Source organism: Schistocerca nitens, chromosome 1 (genome assembly GCF_023898315.1).
Source record: "Schistocerca nitens isolate TAMUIC-IGC-003100 chromosome 1, iqSchNite1.1, whole genome shotgun sequence".
In the NCBI taxonomy this organism is placed as follows: domain Eukaryota; kingdom Metazoa; phylum Arthropoda; class Insecta; order Orthoptera; family Acrididae; genus Schistocerca; species Schistocerca nitens.
In genome coordinates, this window is record NC_064614.1 from 495,752,121 (window position 1) to 495,774,286 (window position 22,166).

Sequence of the window (22,166 nt, forward strand, 5' to 3'; positions counted from 1 at the left end):
TTTTAATTTCAGTCGACTAGATGGGCGCAAGAACTGCAGTATGTGGCCCCATGTGTTCCTCAGGTTATTCTTATTGACTCCCATAATTTGTCCGGCAGTGGTGGCCGAGCGGTTCTAGGCGCTACAGTCTGGAACCGCGCGACCGCTACGGTCGCAGGTTCGAATCCTGCCTCGGGCATGGATGTGTGTGATGTCCTTGGGTTAGTTAGGTTTAAGTAGTTCTAAGTTCTAGGGGACTGATGACCTCATAAGTTAAGTCCCATAGTGCTCAGAGCCAAATTGAACCAACCCATAATTCGACATACTAAAGCAATGTGATCACTGTTATATGGAACATACCCATAACATTATATACAACTTATTTAAACAGGCAATGTCTTTAAGATCTGCAAAAAAGCCTTGGTTCTAACCATCCTATGACTAAATGAATGGAACGACAAACCTTACACGATATGTTAACCTCAACCGATGTACCTTGTTTGGGAAGATCGTGGTACATGGACCGAGCTTGTGCTTCACAGGCATCTCCCGCCGAACTAAGTGAACTCCATAGCTGATAGGACCTGGTGCAATCACGTCCTACATCGAGAAACTCTCCATAGGACTGTACGGAAACACGAGACACTCGCGTAACCCGTTTATCCTTTCTCTGGGAAATACGACCACAACCATATATGGAAGCATAATAGACCAAAGTCACTGTTAGCAAGGAACTAAACATCTATGGTCCATAGCACGCTAACACAGCAGTACTCGCGAGCCCCTGCAACACTGCCCCAGATGCTCGACCCTCCGAAAAACAGGCAATGGCAGGGAAGCCGTACTGTACACAAAACGCATACTACATCTACATCTACATTTATACTCCGCAAGCCACCCAACGGTGTGTGGCGGAGGGCACTTTACGTGCCACTGTCATTACCTCCCTTTTCTGTTCCAGTCGCGTATGGCTCGCGGGAAGAACGACTGTCTGAAAGCCTCCGTGCGCGCTCGAATCTCTCTAATTTTACATTCGTGTTCTCCTCGGGAGGTATAAGTAGGGAGAAGCAATATATTCGATACCTCATCCAGAAACGCACCCTCTCGAAACCTGGCGAGCAAGCTACACCGCGATGCAGAGCGCCTCTCTTGCAGAGTCTGCCACTTGAGTTTGCTAAACATCTCCGTAACGCTATCACGGTTACCAAATAACCCTGTGATGAAACGCGCCGCTCTTCTTTGTATCTTCTCTATCTCCTCCGTCAACCCGATCTGGTACGGATCCCACACTGATGAGCAATACTCACGTATAGGTCGAACGAGTGTTTTGTAAGCCACCTCCTTTGTTGATGGACTACATTTTCTAAGGACTCTCCCAATGAATCTCAACCTGGTACCCGCCTTACCAACAATTAATTTTATATGATCATTCCACTTCAAATCGTTCCGCACGCATACTCCCAGATATTTTACAGAAGTGACGGCTACCAGTGTCTGTTCCGCTATCATATAATCATACAATAAAGGATCCTTCTTTCTATGTATTCGCAATACATTACATTTGTCTATGTTAAGAGTCAGTTGCCACTCCCTGCACCAAGTGCCTATTCGCTGCAGATCTTCCTGCATTTCGCTACAATTTTCTAATGCCGCAACTTCTCTGTATACTACAGCATCATCCGCGAAAAGCCGCATGGAACTTCCGACACTATCTACTAGGTCATTTATATATATTGTGAAAAGCAATGGTCCCATAACACTCCCCTGTGGCACGCCAGAGGTTACTTTAACGTCTGTAGACGTCTCTCCATTGATAACAACATGCTGTGTTCTGTTTGCTAAAAACTCTTCAATCCAGCCACACAGCTGGTCTGATATTCCGTAGGCTCTTACTTTGTTTATCAGGCGACACTGCGGAACTGTATCGAACGCCTCCCGGAAGTCAAGGAAAATTGCATCTACCTGGGAGCCTGTATCTAATATTTTCTGGGTCTCATGAACAAATAAAGCGAGTTGGGTCTCACACGATCGCTGTTTCCGGAATCCATGTTGATTCCTACAGAGTAGATTCTGGGTTTCCAAAAACGACATGATACGCGAGCAAAAAACATCTTCTAAAATTCTAAAACAGATCGGCGTCAGAGATATAGGTCTATAGTTTTGCGCATCCGCTCGACGACCCTTCTTGAAGACTGGGACTACCTGTGCTCTTTTCCAATCATTTGGAACCTTCCGTTCCTCTAGAGACTTGCGGTACACGGCTGTTAGAAGGGGGGCAAGTTCTTTCGCGTACTCTGTGTAGAATCGAATTGGTATCCCGTGCCGGCCGCGGTGGTCTAGCGGTTCTAGGCGCTCAGTCCGGAACCGCGCGACTGCTACGGTCGCAGGTTCGAATCCTGCCTCGGGCATGGATGTGTGTGATGTCCTTAGGTTAGTTAGGTTTAAGTAGTTCTAAGTTCTAGGGGACTGATGACGTAAGATGTTAAGTCCCATAGTGCTCAGAGCCATTTGAACCATTTTTTTTGGTATCCCGTCAGGTCCAATGGACTTTCCTCTGTTGAGTGATTCCAGTTGCTTTTCTATTCCTTGGACACTAATTTCGATGTCAGTCATTTTTTCGTTTGTGCGAGGATTTAGAGAAGGAACTGCAGTGCGGTCTTCCTCTGTGAAACAGCTTTGGAAAAAGCTGTTTAGTATTTCAGCTTTACGCGCGTCATTCTCTGTTTCAATGCCATCATCATCCCGGAGTGTCTGGATATGCTGTCCACTTACTGATTTAACGTAAGACCAGAACTTCCTAGGATTTTCTGTCAAATCGGTACATAGAATTTTACTTTTAAATGGTTCAAATGGCTCTGAGCACTATGGGACTCAACATCTTAGGTCATAAGTCCCCTAGAACTTAGAACTACTTAAACCTAACTAACCTAAGGACATCACACACACCCATGCCCGAGGCAGGATTCGAACCTGCGACCGTAGCAGTCCCGCGGTTCCGGACCGCAGCGCCAGAACCGCACGGCCACCGCGGCCGGCAATTTTACTTTCGAATTCACTGAACGCTTCACGCATAGCCCTCCTTACGCTAACTTTGACAGCGTTTAGCTTCTTTTTCTCTGAGAGGTTTTGGCTGCGTTTACACTTGGAGTGAAGCTCTCTTTGCTTTCGCAGTAGTTTCCTAACTTTGTTGTTGAACCACGGTGGGTTTTTCCCGTCCCTCACAGTTTTACTCGGCACGTACCTGTCTAAAACGCATTTTACGATTGCCTTGAACTTTTTCCATAAACACTCAACATTGTCAGTGTCGGAACAGAAATTTTCGTTTTGATCTGTTAGGTAGTCTGAAATCTGCCTCCTATTACTCTTGCTAAACAGATAAACCTTCCTCCCTTTTTTTATATTCCTATTAACTTCCATATTCAGGGATGCTGCAACGGCCTTATGATCACTGATTCCCTGTTCTGCACTTACAGAGTCGAAAAGGTCGGGTCTGTTTGTTATCAGTAGGTCCAAGATGTTATCTCCACGAGTCGGTTCTCTGTTTAATTGCTCGAGGTAATTTTCGGATAGTGCACTCAGTATAATGTCACTCGATGCTCTGTCCCTACCACCCGTCCTAAACATCTGAGTGTCCCAGTCTATATCTGGTAAATTGAAATCTCCACCTAAGACTATAACATGCTGAGAAAATTTGTGTGAAATGTATTCCAAATTTTCTCTCAGTTGTTCTGCCACTAATGCTGCTGAGTCGGGAGGTCGGTAAAAGGAGCCAACTATTAACCTAGCTCGGTTGTTGAGTGTAACCTCCACCCATAATAATTCACAGGAAATATCCACTTCTACTTCACTACAGGATAAACGACTTCTAACAGCGACAAACACGCCACCACCGGTTGCATGCAATCTATCCTTTCTAAACACCGTCTGTTCCTTTGTAAAAACATCGGCAGAATTTATCTCTGGCTTCAGCCAGCTTTCTGTACCTATAACGATTTCAGCTTCGGTGCTTTCTATCAGCGTTTGAAGTTCCGATACTTTACCAATGCAGCTTCGACAGTTTACAATTACAATACCGATTGCTGCTTGGTCCCCGCATGTCCTGACTTTGCCCCGCACCCTTTGAGGCTGTTGCCCGAGGCCATCTAACCTAAAAAACCGCCAAGTCCACGCCACACAACCCCTGCTACCCGTGTAGCCGCTTGCTGCGTGTAGTGGACTCCTGACCTATCCAGCGGAACCCGAAACCCCACCACCCTATGGCGCAAGTCGAGGAATCTGCAGCCCACACGGTCGCGCAGAACCGTCTCAGCCTCTGATTCAGACCCTCCACTCGGCTCTGTACCAAAGGTCCGCAGTCAGTCCTGTCGACGATGCTGCAGATGGTGAGCTCTGCTTTCATCCCGCTAGCGAGACTGGCAGTCTTCACCAAATCAGATAGCCGCCGGAAGCCAGAGAGGATTTCCTCTGATCCGTAGCGACACACATCATTGGTGCCGACATGAGCGACCACCTGCAGATGGGTGCACCCTGTACCCTTAATGGCATCCGGAAGGACCCTTTCCACATCTGGAATGACTCCCCCCGGTATGCACGTGGAGTGCACATTGGTTTTCTTCCCCTCTCTTGCTGACATATCCCTAAGGGGTCCCATTACGCGCCTGACGTTGGAGCTCCCAACTACCAGTAAGCCCACCCTCTGCGACCGCCCGGATCTTGCAGACTGAGGGGCGACCTCTGGAACAGGACAAGCACCCATGTCCGGCCGAAGAACAGTATCAGCCTGAGACAGAACCTGAAACCGGTTCGTCAGGTGAGGGCTCAGCCTCAATGCGGGCAGTATCCCGGGCAGCCACAGTCGTAGTCCGATTGGGGGATGTGTGGGACGAGCTGGCCGTCCCCGACAAACCCCCATCCGGACCCCCACAGTGATGCCCATTGGCAACAGCCTCAAGCTGTGTGACCGAAGCAAACACTGCCTGAAGCTGGGAGCGAAGGGATGCCAACTCACCTTGCATCCGAACACAGCAGTTGCAGTCCCTATCCATTCTAAAAACTGTTGTGCAAAGAACGTCTGAACTAATCTACAGAGAGCACAAACAATTCGACACAAAATTTAAACGGTTATTAAAATGCAAGATTGCCTAGTAAATGCAGTAATGCTGCTACTTGCGCACTGCTGACACACTGCTCGGTGGCGGAAGGAGACTACGTGATTTTACACTATTCAGGTACTAAAACGCGATGCTACAACTCTCAAATACTATAATACGCCCGAAATTTATGAATTAAACAATGCAAATACCAAAAAACACGCAAAGAAATTAAGAATTAAACTATGTAACAAATAAGTGAGCTAAGATTATACGACTTGCTGCTGCAGCTGCTTATCCAACGGCGGCCCTTACTACCCGTCCTACTGTAGCAGAGGTTCTTTTCCCTTGGCGCTTGCCTTGGCATTTTTTCCCCATAAGCCCTTACAAACCGCTACCCTTCGATCGCTTTCGTCCACTTTCTGTTTCCTGATGGACCCTGTCAATGAGTAATCCTACTAAGACCCGTGAACAACATCACAGCCCGCATCCTGTGACTCCTGATTCGAAAACTAACACGTTATACCGAGGTGACAGTAGAACTTTTGGTTTGGTCACCACGTTGGCGTGGAGGGGCCCCATCCTATATAAAAAAGCTTTGTTTATAGAGAAGTAATGACAGCAGAATCGGTCAGTCAGGAGCCCTTGGAGACTTCGAACGTGGACCACTCATTGTATGTTCCCAGAAAAACAAATCCGTAAGGGACATTTCAACTCTTTTGAAGCTGCCCAAGTGGAGTGGAAACGGGAAGGAACAACCACAGTTGAACCAAGACCAGGCAGGCCCCATAAGATGAAATCAGAGACAGGAATCACTTGTGATTTCCAAAGCGTTACCAGCAGTCCAGCTGGCGCAATGACTGTAGGGAGGGGTACGACGGTCGAGCAGCTCCTCATATGCCCACATTTCTGCAGCCAGTGCTAAGTAACACCTGAGGTGGATGTAAAGAGCGACGCCATTAGACACTGAATAACTGCAAAAGAGTGATCTGGAGTGATGAATCATGGTATACTTGTGGAAATGTGACGGAAGTGTTTGGATTTGGCGAATGCCTAGAGAATGTTATATGCCATCGGTGTAATATGACGGTATGAGGGCGCTTTTTGTGATTAGGAAGTGACTTGTTATTATGTTTAAGAAGATATAAATGAGGAAGTATATGAACACATTTACAGCATTGTGTACTGCGTATAGTAGGGGAACCCTTCGGAGACGACGATCATTTATCACCTTGACAATGCACCCTGTCATAAAGCAGCATCTGTAAGGCAATAATTTGTGGAAAATAATATTCCCGAAACGTAATTTCCTGCCCAGAGCCCCGACCTGAACCTAATAGGACACCTTCTGGATGAGTTACAACGTCCACTTTACTCCAGACCTCAGCCTCCAGCATCAATTTACCTTCTCTGGTTTCTCCTCTTGAGGAAGAATGGGCTACCACTCCTCCACACACGCAGACAGCTGAGTTCAAGCCCTTGGTTCAAATGGCTCTGAGCACTATGGGACTTAACATCTGAGGTCATCAGTCACCTAGACTTGGAACTACTTAAACCTAACTAACCAAAGGACATCACACACATCCATGCCCGAGGCAGGATTCGAAGCTGCGACCGCACAAGCAGCGCGGTTCCGGACTGAAGCGCCTAGAACCGCTCGGTCACAACGGCCGGCTTTCAAGCCCTCATAAATGTGACGAATGGATACACTCCATATTAATTTCCGGTAATAGGTATGTGGATACTTTTGACTGTTGACAGACCAGTGAAACGTCCTACATATTCAGAAACCAAGTTCGATGTAAATCACAAGAGAAACTGATCGAGAGGATTCCAAACATACAGACAATCCACAGTATCATTATGTTCACGTTTGACGTTACAGATTATCCTCAGAGACAACAGACTACTGACTGACGGTGTCACCGATCCGAGGTTTACTATGTAATAGTAAATAGATGGGCACCTCGTGACTTGTCATGGTGGTGGAGACTCGTGGAAATCGCCTCAAAAGTTGCCTGTGTGGTTCCGACCTGGTCGTGGCAGGAACTGTTTCTATGTAAGGTGGGGATACGGATATGATAAGTCAATAACGGATTTCCTTATTCCACCTCCAGCGATATTCGATATTATTCTAGCGAAAGTCCATATTTCATCCTTATATACCAATCTCTCTCTTACGCTTTAATTATTTTTGTGTCATTTTTCGTTAATCTTAAAGCGATCTTTTCCATTTATCATTGGAAGATTTGCAGTTTATCGATAAATTGCTGGTTTAATTATCACGTCTTGCTACCGTAAGCCTAAATGGCGTGATAATTGGTTGTATACTACCCATTTAAGCGACGTAAGGATTATTTTTGAAGAGGGCTTTCAGTTTCGAAACTGTACTCCAGACTATTTTTATTCTTCTGTTTATATCTTCCAGTGCCCTCCCATTCAGCCTCTTCAGTTGACCGAAGCACACGAATTTGTCAACTAGCTTTCTGTGGTAAATTTATAGGCACATACCCATACTTCCAGTTAAGTCATACCTTCTTTGTTGAAGACATTCTCCAGTCTAAATAAAGAAAACAGCGTGGCACACAAATCCAAAGTAAATCATGTACAATCCATTGCTGTTACAGCAACTTCAATGTAGTGCAGTGATTTAAAAACCTGTTCCTGAGCAGAAGGAAGACAGTTTTAATTTCCTACAGTCGAATGTTACAGTGTCAATAAATACCAAAGTCGACATCATATCGGTTAAGAATTTTCAGTTAGAATAAATATTTTTACTTTGTATCATGTTTCAATTTATTTTGCATTACCATTTGCTTTCGAAATTTGTGTCTTGTCAGGTACAACTATAAACAAAAAAGATCTCAAACAGGACACAATATAAAAAAATATACAATTTGTACTACTAAACTGGATGCAGCGTCATAACATAAAAACAGTGAATGACTGCACTTAGTAGTTAGATCGACTGGAACATATGTACACTGTGTGTGCCTCAGAAATAAAATAAGAAATTGAATGTACATTGGTGTACGACCCAGTGTACCTGTACAGAATTTATGTTTCTTTTATGAGCTCTAGACAATACGGTAAGAAATGATAAGCCCAGAGTCGTTAAATAATGCAGAATTAAACAAAAATATTTATTATGAAACAACCGCTTTGCTGACGTGACGTTGTCCTTGGAAGAAATGTTTGTGAAACTCATTGGCACTGCATAACTTCCTTCATCATCGTTTCTTAATGCAGTATGTCACCAATAGCAGAAGCCTGAGAAGCCATGCCAGTACTGGTTTGTCCGCAGCCATTCACGGTAGCAGTGATCTTTTTTGAGTCCACTGGTGGTTATTTCCTATACAGCATCTGACTCTGAACACAAGTAGACCCAGAAGAAGACCAATGTAGCCGTGGCCGAAGCGTTAATTTCATCAGTAATAGTTTGTTTTTTTTTACATTATATCGCGGTACCATACCCAGAAAAGTTTCATGTCCAAAATAATGATAGCCGGATCGTGTACACCCATGGGTCAAAGCCCGAGAGACGGGTGAACAACTTACACGATCGCAGCAATCACAGCAACAAGCTAAGTGGTGAGCCTATAGGAAGTTTATAAGCCAGCTCCTTCTTACAACTCCACAACGAAAAACTCACTGACACCATACATGGTGATGGAGGATCTTTGGGAGAATATCGATACAACCAGACAATTCCCGACCAAACTACCCCTCTAGCAATGCGCTAATACCGACTGAAACCATGTATGCACAACCTCATAAAGATATTGCAAGAAGAGAAAATTTCCTTTAAAAATGAAAGGGAATTCCGTATATACCTACACAAAAATAGTAGCTCTGTAGTCTAGATGAGGTTATCGTTGACAAGGACATTGGGTTATACTCTTACAACATCCCTGTATCACATTTGTCGGTAAAGATGGTCTCGGAATATGTAAACTCGAAATGGTGGAATGTGATGTATGTTAGAGCACAGTCTAGTGGCGTCTGCAATACTTACATAGATGAGCCCCCAACCTATGACCGTGGCGTTTACGTTGTCTGGCGTGCTTTCCCCTTGCTCCGGCAGGTTGACTGGACTAATCTTCACACCATCCAGCTCAAACAGCGGGGATACCTGCACAACAATGAGAAAAACAAATTTAATTAAATGCTGTATATGGCACATTCCCCTATGTTCTAGTTTGGTCAAGCGAGAGCTTGACAGTTACTTTCACGTAATTATAAAACACAAAGGCAATGGAAAAATAATGCAAGAAATTATCCCATTAGACGTGGATCAAAGAAGGGGGCGAGTGTGGAGGGTGTCACTTTCATATAGTACGTTTAGATTTTTACATATATCAGTTTCGAAATACATATATCAATTTCGAAATTTTTCATTTAACATTCAGAGAACAAAGTAGCATGACAATTACAAGTCTCGAAAATGACACTATTTTATAGAAATTATGCAAGCTACGGGATACTTAGCTGTTGCATGTGTCAGGACCTGCGTGGCCTGACCACTAATATGCCAGTCAGGTTAAGGTGCCCGTTCACCGGGTGATCGTAAATGATGTTAAGAACAATTACAGCACTGTCCTTGTGTCCACATGTACGGGGTGTTCCAAAAGTCTCTCCGCAGTGCCGTATGGTTGTTAGCCGCGTGTACCGTAGGCCGCAGGGAATACACAGAAACGAAACTCAGTGATATACAAGTTATTAATTTATTGAATATTCATTTTTACTTACAAATTTTCACATTAAATGTTCAAAGTTCCCTCCCTGTTGTTGAAAACACAATTCAATTCGTCTAATCATGTTTCCAAACACAAGCTGTAACATTTCTTCTGTAACAGAAGCAGTGAAAGTGGATGTAGCAGTTTTCAATTCGTCGATGGATTTTGGACGGTTTTTATTAGACAGTTGCTTTCGCTGCGCCCCAGAAGAAAAAGTCAGGTCGTGTTAGGTCAGGCGATCGTGAAGGCCAAAGTCCCTGTGAAATTATGCTATCACCAAAAACATCAGCAAGCAGTGGCATTGAAATGCGAGCTGTATGCGCGGTTGCACCATCTTCTTGAAAGTAACCGTTCAGTCTTTCACTTAACACAAGTTCTCGTATGAAGGGGTACAGAATATCACTGCAGTATCGTTGTGCGCATATTGTTTCGTTGAAAAATATGGGCCGGCCGAAGTGGCCGTGCGGTTAAAGGCGCTGCAGTCTGGAACCGCAAGACCGCTACGGTCGCAGGTTCGAATCCTGCCTCGGGCATGGATGTTTGTGATGTCCTTAGGTTAGTTAGGTTTAACTAGTTCTAAGGTCTAGGGGACTAATGACCTCAGAAGTTGAGTCCCATAGTGCTCAGAGCCATTTGAACCATTTTTGAAAAATATGGGACCCACAACCGACGTCTAGAAATTGCAATCCAAACTCCTATTTTCACATAATGAAGTGGTTCATCATGAATACAAAATGGATTCGCAGTACTCCACAAACGAGAATTTGGCGAGTTCATGTACCCGGATAAATGAAACCACGCCTCATCAGTGAAACACGTTTCATTAAGAATATCCCTTCCATTTTATTGAACGAAATTTTTGAACCATTGACAAAAGTGCAGTCTCTTGCCATGATCAGTATTTTTCAGTTCTTGAACGACTGTCCCTTTGTATGGGAAAAGTTCTATTTTTTTCCTTCAGCTGTGTGGGCCGTTCCGACACTAACATCGATTTCCTGGGCGAGTTTTCTTACCGACTTGTTCGGACTCATGGACATTTTATCGGAAATATCGAGTAGTTTATCGTCAGGCAAAACGCTAGGACGACCACTTCTCGGTGCATCAGTCACTGAATCCGTAGTTCGATATTTGTTAATCAAATCTCGCACAGTATCGCGATGTGAGAGTGTTGTCTCCGGGAAAACTGATTAAATGTTTTACGAACTGAAACTGTGTATTTACCGCCAGCTTTTAACACTTTTTCTACTAAAAACACACGTTCTTCAACGTTTAGCATTTTAACAGAGACAAAAACGAAATAAACGAACAAAGGAGCTAAACTGAAACGTTCACATCAAAATGTAACGACACACACCAACGATACTACTGACTCTGGCTGAGATAAACGAAACACTGGAATGTTGGGAGAGTCCACTTGAAGGGAAGTAACCCAGGCAGGCGAACAATCGTACTGCACGCGCGGCTAACATTCATACGGCACTGCGGAGAGACTTTTTGAACACCCTGTGGAACCGGCAAACTACAGGGAACTGTGTAAGAGAAAGTGAAAATGGAAAGAAACTCCACAAAATAATTTAAAAAGACAAATAGAAGAAAAACTTACTTGCGGAACATAGGCGGAAACGACTGAAAGGAATAGCATTCGCCCCAGAGAAATTTTTGCTACTACAGTCCTTCAATTAATTGCGTGAGACATACATTTCTCTAGTTTTCAGACATACGATTTTTAAATGTTGTTTGTCTATGAATGACAATTTCTTGGACGTCATTGTAAAGCGATGCCCTAAGGCTAGATTAAATTATATTAGATGTACTTTTCGTTTTGCGATGTAGAGCGTATCAGAAGACGAAGAAGAAATATTTACAAAGAAAAACAAATGTGGTAATGGACATTCAACAGATCCCAAGTGAAATAGTCCTCATGACTTTGGAACACGTAAAAAAATCTTAAACAAAACTTCATTTAAAAGGCAATAATGAGCTGTTATGGTAAAATAATTCGGATTTCTCTTCACATTGGGAGGAGAAAATTGGTTGCATATGTCTTGAAAGTCTCTTCGGGTTTGCTTCCGGATCCTAAAATCAACTTGACTCGATATTTCGGCGATCCAACTGGTCGCCATCTTCGTGGAGAATGCTGCTTCTGCTGAAGAGTCCCGCTGAGAACTGACGCCAGGCTGCAGATCAACGTCCAATATAGGCCACCGTTCAGTACACGGCGCATGCGCCGCCCATCACGGTTGCTGCCCTCCAAGACAGGGAAGTGGCGCCGCCCTTAGTAGAACACTGGCGGCAACGATATATCGCATTCAAGGCCGCACCGAAGAGCGTTCAATTTTGATGCAAGACAATGCAGAATTCCACGTCTTGCTAAGAGGAAACCCATTGTCTCTGATGATTAAATTTTCCGCCAACCTAATTTCAATTACCTCTTTATAGACACTGTTCCAAAAACCGGAAATGTTGGCAACCACCACAGTTTCACCAAATTTCATACCGTGTCCCTCATGTAAGCAGTGTTCTGCTACTGCCGATTTTTCCGGCTGTTGTAGCCTCGTATGACGGCGATGTTCCACACACCTGTCATGAACTGTGCGATTCGAATGGTCAGTGTAAGCCTTCCCACATTGACACGGAATTTTGTATACACCGGGTTTCATAAATCCCAAATCATCTTTCACAGAACCGAGTACTGCCTTAATCTTAGAAGTTGGACGGAACACAATCTTAATGTTGAAGTTCCCCAAAATTCATCCAATCTTAAACGATATGCCTCCAGCATAAGGAAGAAAAGCCACCGATCTATTTTCCTCTTCATACACCTCTAGAGATGGCAACTACCTTGCCGCAGTGGACACACCGGTTTCCGTGAGCTCACCGAAGTTAAGCGCTGTTGGGCGTGGTCGGCACTTGGATGGGTGACTATCCAGCCGCCATGCGTTGTTGCCATTTTTCGGGGTGCACTCAGCCTCGTGATGGCAATTGAGGAGCTACTCGACCGAATAGTAGCGGCTTCGGTCAAGCATACCATCATAACGACCGGGAGAGCGGTGTGCTGACCCCACGCCCCTCCTATCCGCATCCTCCTCTGAGGATGACACCGCTGTCAGATGGTCCCGGTAGGCCACTCGTGGCCTGAAGACGGAGTGCTTCACATTCACCTCTAGCGATGGTCCAAACTCCATAGCCCGACGAATCTGCTTCTCAGAGTATCCATTCTCCTTAAAAATAGCCATCAAATGGGCAAGTTGATGGGTTAAGCTGTCCGCGTCAGAAATGGCATATGCTCTGCGTACGAAAGTCCTAAGGACGCCACTGCGTTGGTGTGTTGGATGACAACTCTTGCCCATGTGTTTAACTTTTTAGAAGAATTAAACGTCTCCCTGTTCGGCGTAGGCGTTTATATTTAACGCCATTTTGGCAGATTGCCTGTCGATTTCATTGCCTTACTCAGGCAATCTCTGCTGGAATCTGACGAAGCTAAGTGGGTCTCGGTCCAGATTGTTGTGCCCAAGCAAAATGTGAGGTCATCACGGCGAAAGGAATCCGTGAGTTTCGCGTCAACATCCTGTGTCGCTAACCACACACGGAGGCGGTCTTTCTAGTACCCGAGTGTCTGAGAGACTTTTCGTGAAATCAGGTGGAAGCGCAACACTGGAACGCTTCGTTACACGTAAAGACGTGCTGCTCACGGCAATGAGTCTGGGGCTATGAGCGCAGCCTGTGCCGGTGTGATGCGTAGCAGTGATGGAATGGGCGGCAACGTGGTCCAGCAGTGCGTCATCGTCTTATATAGCGTAACGTCGCTGAGTGTGGAAGTGAGTCGCTCACCTGGACGAGTGCGACGTGGTTCTTCATGTTGTCGGTGCTGTTGTAGGCAGGGTGCGGCAGCAGGCGCACCGCCTGGTGGCGGCTGCCGCCGGCACTCAGCTGGTTGCTGCCCGCCAGGACCTGCATGTCAGCCGCCGCCAGTCTGCAACAGGGCGACAACCCTCACTTCAACGTTCTGTATCCCAATACCAATCCCAATAATGCCCAAGACACCCTAAATACAATGCACACTTAACCTTACATCGCCCCTGCACTATATTCTCTCATCGTACCTCATCCAGCTCCAAATTTAACAGTCAATTATAATACAGTAAATGAGCCAGATCGCTGTTCGATCATCAGCGATCGGCTTATTATCTTTGGCGCGTCCCCGGGCATGAGCATCTTTCCGTTTTCGGCTGGGGCGCGCGGGATGGCGAGAGGCAGTCGGTTTGGGGCGGCCGGTGAGACTGGCGGAGTTGTGGCTCAGGCGTAAGCGCAATCTGTGATGTCTGTTACGCTGGGGCTGTTTGCTAACCGTGAAACTCCTTCGGCGGTTACTGGTTGCCTGAAAGGCATTTCATATAAACTGTGCCAAGCCTCGCAGTAAGAGGGCAGTCCGGAGTTGGTGTTGGCCTAAATCAAATGGCTCTGAGCACTATGGGACTTAATTTCCGAGGTAATCAGTCCCCTAGAACTTAGAACTACTTAAACCTAACTAACCCAAGGACATCACACACATCCATACCCAAGGCAGGATTCGAACCGGCGACCGTAGCGGTCGGGCGGTTCTAGATTGTAGCGCCTAGAGCCGCTCGGCCACCCCGGCCGGCGGTGTTGGGCTAGATGTTTGTACAAATTGAGGTGCCTGTGTGAGAAGCACGGCGTGGGCCTGTTGGTTGCTTCGTCCTTCTGGCAGCCACCGTAAGCGGATGTTCGGCCCAGAAGTGTACAGTTTGTGGTGAGCATAGTGTGAACAAGTTCTCGTAGGATGTGTTCCCAGCCTGACTCTTAGCCTGTGTTATTTGTGGGTGCCGACCCCTTGTCTGTTATTGCTTCCGGGTGTCCTGTAAGATTTCCCAGCAAAACTGTGTTTTTGTGGCATACTGTGTTTCTGGCTCAGCCTCCGCCTAGAAAGGGGAAAGATGTGTGCCACAACTCAAAAGGGGGGGGGGGGGGGGGGAAGGGGTTCGATTGGACATTTTTTGGAATTCCTTAATGCTGTAATTTAAACATTTAAAAAAAATTGTTCTTTCAGAATAAGCGCCTGTTTATTTGGGACACTGCAGTTCAAACAGGAGTGGGGTAATGTTAATGAGTATTTGTTATTCGTCAAATGAAGTGTATTTAATGTCGTGCTGTTTTCTGGGGCACGCAGCTGTGTTATTGAACTCATTTTGAAGTGTCCTGTCGGGTGAATGACTGCTCCCCGCTTCAGTGTATTCTTTTGAGTAGTATTGTAAGGTTTTTTGGATATTTGTCAGTGGGGTGTATTGATTCAATTTTGTTTTTCTATTTCCTTTTAATTACTGTGAATTGTTTAGTTTATCCGGTTAGTGACTTAACTCGGGCTTCACGCACTAAATCAACTGATATTGAAATTGTTTTTTCTATTCCTGTTTAACGTCAGACAGATTCAAATGTAACTTCATTTATGTTATTTGAAATAAAAGTGTTGGATTGACCTTAATGAATTATGTGCAATCGAAGTAAGGGGCCAAGTCCTTCATTAGTGCTTAACAGTGGCCTGTGGTTCCGGTTGTGAGCCTCGTGCTCGGACCAGTCAATAACATTAAAATTGCATCATCAAAATGCAAAAAAATCAAATTTGCCTGAAGCGTAAAACATGTTTTTATAGCCAATTAATTACAACTTACGTGCAGCCGCATAAAGTAAGTAGCCAAGCACCATTTATAGTCTACATAGAAGGGAAATTTACGAGGTGACTTTCTCATTCAAAAATCGTTTTTGTATGTTAGTTGTTTCTGTGGAACTCATGTTATGCCTCATGTAAGAAGGAAAAATGTCCACCAATATGCAAAAATATGTTAGTACCAGGATCGTGGCGTACGAGACTGTCGTTTGTCATCCTGCCACATTGGTCGGGGTACCATGACTGTCAGACGAATGTAGAATCGATGGGTTCAGAAGGACCATAACCACCACAGTGTAAGATCTTCCAAGCGACTAGCGCTTGACAGGGCCACATATATTTCGCTCGGCCGTTATAGTGTCCCTTTTGAAATATTGAAGCCGATACATTTGAAGTAAATAATTAAAGGACTCTGAATAATATTATATGGACATAAACCACAAATTAATTATGAAAATGTATTAAATTAGCTTCAAAGAAACACTGTATCGATTGCAATGTAATAAAAAGACTTTATTTACACTACTGGCCATTAAAATTGCTACATCACGAAGATGACGTGCTACAGACGCGAAATTTAACCGACAGGAAGAAGATGCTGTGATATGCAAATGATTAGCTTTTCAGAGCATTCACACAAGGTTGGCGCCGGTGGCGACACCTACAACGTGCTGACATGAGGAAAGTTTCCAACCGATTTCTCATACACAAACAGCAGTTGACCGGCGTTGCCTGGTGAAACGTTGTTGTGATGCCTCGTGTAAGGAGGAGAAATGCGTACCATCATGTTTCTGGCTTTGATAAAGGTCGTATTGTAGCCTATCACGATTGCGGTTTAACGTATCGTGACACTGCTGCTCGCGTTGGTCGAGATCCAATGACTGTTAGCAGAATATGAAATCGGTGGGTTCAGGAGGGTAATACGGAACGCCGTGCTGGATCCCAACGTCCTCGTATCACTCGCAGTCGAGATAACAGGCAACTTATCTGCATGGCTGTAACGGATCGTGCAGCCACGTCTCGATCCCTGAGTCAACAGATGGGGACATTTGCAAGACAACAACCATCTGCACGAACAATTCGACGACATTTGCAGCAGCATGGACTATCAGCTCGGAGACCATGGCTGCGGTTACCCTTGACTCTGCATCACAGACAGGAGCGCCTGCGAGGGTGTACTCGACGACGAACCTGGGTGCACGAATGGCAAAACGTCATTTTTTTCGGATGAATCCAGGTTCTGTTTACAGAATCATGACGGTCGCATCCGTGTTAGGTGACATCGCGGTGAACGCACATTGGAAGCGTGTATTCGTCGTCGCTATATTGGCGTATCAACCGGCGTGATGGTATGGGGTGCCATTGGTTACACGTCTCGGCCACCTCTTCTCATTGAGGGCACTTTTAACAGTGGACGTTACATTTCAGATGTGTCACGACCCGTGGCTCTACCCTTCATACGTTCTCTGCGAAACCCAACATTTCAGCAGGATGATGCACGACCGCATGTTGCAGGTCCTGTACGGGCCTTTCTGGATACAGAAAATGTTCGACTGCTACCCTGGCCAGCACATTCTCCAGATCTCTCACCAATTGAAAACGTCTGGTGAATGGTGGCCGAGCAACTGGCTCGTCTCAATACGCCAATCACTTCTCTTGATGAACTGTGATATGGTGTTGAAGCTGCATGGGCAGCTGTACCTGTACACGCCATCCAAGCTCTGTTTGACTCAATGCCCCGGCGTATCAAGGCCGTTATTACGACCAGAGGTGGTTATTCTGGGTACTTAATTCTCAGGATCTGTGCACCCAAATTGCGTGAAAATGTAATCACATGTCAGTTCTAGTATAATATATTTGTACAATGAATAACCGTTTATCATCTGCATTTCTTCTTTGTGTAGCAACTTTAACGGCCAGTAGTGTATATTAGATGAGATCGTAGTGCATAACGTTCTCGAAACTAATATTATTATCTTTGTCATTATATATAAGAGAAAAAAGATATTTAAAGTCACTTTGAGTCAGATCATTTCTTCTGCTGTATGTAAGGTATGCGTGCTACTGTAAAGCGGTAGCTTTTGTTCTATTTGTTCTCGTATGTAGTGTGTATTCTGTGCTTAGTGGAAATATATTTACAAAAAGTGAGTGCATTGGTTACTTAAAGAACCCATGCAAATAATTCTTCCTGAATTAGTAACTGCAGGAAGTTATTTAGCATTTTTTCAGTCTCTGCGAAGCGAGCAGCGGCGATCTTTGACTAACAACAATTGGCCGCCATTACGGGGCGTATTGAAATTAATTTTTTTGTGTAAGATATCACCACAGCCGGAGCAGAAAGAATCGTTTCAAGCTATTCAATTAACTAAAGTGTAAAGCTTCACTAATTTCATTTCGTCTAAAAATGCATACTTTCAAAGATACGATTTATCCTAGGTCAGTGAACTTAGCTTGCATTACATTTCGCCGAAAGGATCTGACATAATTTGTAGGGAGCCCGGCGCTCTTTTGAAACATAGTTTAATATTTATCTTTGTCCACCTACAAATCAATATATATATATTGCTTGTGTTTCACTTAATAATAATAATAATAATAATAATAATAATAATAATTAATAACCACAGAAATGAAGGGATAATATACCGTCTAGTATTGTTCAGCTACGGTACCTACCTTGAGTCAGGATGTGGGCTTCTTTACAGCAAGAAAAGTATCCACACATCCGTGTGATGACGTCTGATGATCTACGGACTATCAGCAGGGTGAGCACTATTTTTTACGCGGTAGGGAGAGAGAGGCACCCTCACAGTAGTGCACCCAATGACGATGCTGAACACACGACTGGCCCAACTTGTATTCGTCTTCAGACGAGTCCCAGAACTACGTGCACCATCGTTATGAATGTATCCCTGGGTTGAGACTCTGAAGAAGATGAACGTTACCATATTGCAGTTATCATGGTCGTACTGGCACTGTACCACGTCTTATAGTGATGGAGACCCATTCGGTCCATAACACGATCACTATTGGTTCTCATAGCCGGTAATTTGGACAGCAGTCGTAACTTTCTGACGTGTTTTGAGCTGTACCTGTACCCTATCTACGGATTGCCTGTGGCGTTATCTTTCAGCAAGATAACACAAGACTTCGTGTTGCCCGTGCTGACCTGATCCACATAGATACAGACGGTATTCGTCTGTTACCCATGGCAGTACGTTCTCTGCGTCTCTCACTCAACGAAAACATCTGGTCATGGATGCCGAGAGGCTGGCATGCCGCCACACTGAATCACTACAATTCACGAACTTAAGCGTAGAGTTGAAACAGCCTGGAATGATGTAAGCATCTTCGTCATCCAGGCTCAGTTCGACTCAGTGGCAGCCAGTTTAGTGCAATCGTTTCTACCAGAGATGGAAACTTTACCAAATTTCGCATCCTGTACCCGCCCCTACTCCCGCGTCCCCCTCCACCCCCGCTCCCCCCTTACACAATAAAAATCACTTACAAATTTAATCAGGAACTTTTTCCTACTATGATTCATACCCACAATAAAAGAATCGGTATCCTTCACAATGCTTCATGTGTAATGGCCAGTACTGCGATTATCATGTACTCAGTACAGTGGTACTTGTCGTTTCGTAAAATTCGTGGCAGCATGTTCATTCAGGAACAGATGCAGCGGTATGTGAATGTTTTAATGGAAAATTAGATAATTGAATAAGTTGGTATTTATTGTGATTTCGATACCGAAATAATTACTTATGGAAGTTCAGAGGTGGCCGACTGGACAGTGTCCACCACTAGAATACTCCAGAGAGGTGGCAGATGAGGGCTTGGTAGAGTACGTTAGTATATGCCACTACATTCAAATTTACACTTGAAATCGAATTTTTTGCGTTTTTTGGTTACCATCGCGGTTTATCTTTTCAAAAAAATGGTTCAAATGGCTCTGAGCACTATGGGACTTAACATCTATGGTCATCAGTCCCCTAGAACTTAGAACTACTTAAACCTAACTAACCCAAGGACATCACACAACACCCAGCCATCACGAGGCAGAGAAAATCCCTGACCCCGCCGGGAATCGAACCCGGGAACCCGGGCGTGGGAAGCGAGAACGCTACCGCACGACCACGAGATGCGGGCGTTTATCTTTTCCACTACTATGATAGTCAACCAGACAGTATTGCTTACTAAAGATTACCTACCCGTGTATAGAAGTAACGATTGCTCCCACCGACTGTCTGTTCAAGACTTCCTTGTGAATGCCTTACAGACAATAACGCGCACCCACTTTCCAATGTCGACGAACAAAGAAATTTTTCTTCGGTATAATCTCTTAGAATTCCCCGACGATTCGTTGTCATCTGACATCGGGTGCTCATCCGGTGGTCCGCGTCTTCCCAGCACGATATTTCGGCGCCGTTACTTTACGTCTTCATAAGGTGTTCCTTGAAACTGGTCTCGCACCTGGTGAAGACGTCGAGTTATAGCGTCGAAATGTCGTGCTGGGAAGACGCGAACCACCGACAGAACAGCTGATCTCAACGAGATGACAAATATTTGTTTGCTGGTAGCAACTGACAGTGCAGGTAAAAAATGAAATGTTAAAAGCAAATATTCAGCTTTCAATGCTGTAAGATGCTCACAGATCCGCTGGAAAAATCCAACTCTCTGTCCTCATTGCAAAGCAAATCATTTCGTACGAGGGTAGCCTCCCCATCTACAAGGAATTCAAGTATTTACTACCACCTAACATGCGCCTCATATATCAAAATTAAAGTGTTATCCAATAAAACTTAGCTGACTGTATTTGTCCAATCTACTTACATTCCAGTCCGTTAAACAACTCCAGTCATCCGTCACCTTCGGCAGAAGACATAATCAGATTATTAACTCTATCCTCCAAAATGTGAACCTGTTCCTAAGCCCTGACACCTACAAGAAATTAGATCATCAAAATCTAAGCTAACGAGGTTCACTTCGGTTCGCAACATGCGGAAATTGCCATTTAAAAGAGTTATTACTCGTTTTTCCCCCTCATATTCTCTACCTGATTTCAGTTCACGGTGTGAAAGCAGTACAATTTTCTCTTCGAAAACATTCGGTCGTTCGTTTGGGTAGGGATCGGAATTGGGTGAAGTCTGTGTAAGGGCTTACCAGTGAAACTTATGCAGCATATTCGAAACAACCTTAGCAACATGTGGACCCGTTGGAAAGCCCTTACATTGTAAGGAGTGTGTCAGCACTCTCCATTACATTGAAAACAATATAGCCAACTTAACGTTATTCTTTACATTATGTAAGCACTCAGATATCGATAGTAACAATCTGCGGGCGAAACATGGGAGCGCGATTCTAGGCATTGTTGTGACACAAGGTCTGTCTGCGAGAGTGGAAGTAGAAGTGTCGGTGGAGAGCTCGGAGACAGAAGATGTGTCATGTTGCCCTCACGTCGGCGATGACAGATCTTACCACACTCAATGCCTGATTTCATTTACACAGCCAGGACACATTTAGATGGCTTAACTACGCTTGAAGATGGAATTCAAGGTAAAATTCGCAAGCATAGCGCAAAAGCAATTGCAGTGTTAGGCTCGTGATTGTTAGTCCGAGTTTGCAAAAATCCCATGTTTGGCTTGTCAGTTAAACAATCCTCCAAATAATAATAATTATTCTCCACATTTAACCAATAAATAAATGCTGTGGTTATTAAATTTTAATGTAACTTTGAAATTGAAATAATTTGTTAATGTGGCACTCGGCCGTTATTGATACTTATGTCATTGTAATTATCATTGTCTATTATTGGTTATGGGTTATGATGATTCTGAAGTTTTAAATAGACTTCATTTATGAAATCCCTTCTCACAAGTTATTTTGTAGTTAACAGAACCCAAGCAAACTCCTTTTTATTACAATTCATTCTTATTAACAATAAGCTTTAGCAGCTGCTGCCGCATGCTGCTGCGAAATACTGTAAACCATATGGACAAAGGCAGTCACCTAAAGAGGTGAGTGCAAAACTTAGTGCCAAAACAGAGACACTGACACACCACAACATGTCATGTACTCTAATCCAATAAGTTCCGTTGCACAAGTCAGATTCTGTATCACTTGTAAACTCTTATTCAAAAATGCAGTCACATAGCTTAGGTACTCATTGTTACAGGTTCATTTGTTCCTTTAGGTTTTCATATTCAAATACGCAGTCAGATAGCTTGTCCAAATGTTAGTTTTAAGTTTGAGGGCTCAAAGGAGAGTTGAGGGCTTAAAGGAGAATGAAACTGACAGTCATACAACACGCACATCGAGTCCATTTTGGTGGCATATACGTTACAACACATCCTCAGCACAGTCCCGACCTCTCCCCATGCAATTGCCATATTTTTGGAGCCCTCAACAAAGACATCGTGACGGTCGATTTGCTTCGGACGAAGATATACACTCCTGGGTACAATCATGTTTCTGGAGGCAATCGCAACATTTTTCCATGGAGGAACTGATGGTCTTGTCTCTCAGTGGAATAAGTGTATTAATAGCTCTAACAATTATTTGTGAACTAATGAACACTTGACTTACGTTTTTCCGTTTATCTGGTTTTCATTTTACTGCCCCTTCTAGTCCCCCATCGTCATCCTATACTTTATGGTTTCCTTACCCGAACAGAACACG

At 44.4% G+C, this 22,166-nt stretch overlaps 1 protein-coding gene across 1 annotated transcript in view; it reads right to left on the reverse strand.

Moving 5' to 3' along the window:
* Positions 1-22,166, reverse strand: part of LOC126256281 (mite allergen Eur m 3-like) — a 62,990-nt gene that overhangs the window by 16,184 nt on the left and 24,640 nt on the right. Inside the window, exons 4-5 of the mRNA XM_049955471.1 lie at positions 13,637-13,778; positions 9,085-9,201 (exon numbers count right to left, since the gene is read on the reverse strand). Of these exons, the coding sequence (XP_049811428.1) occupies positions 9,085-9,201; positions 13,637-13,778 (259 nt within the window). The remainder of the gene's footprint in view (positions 1-9,084; positions 9,202-13,636; positions 13,779-22,166) is intronic.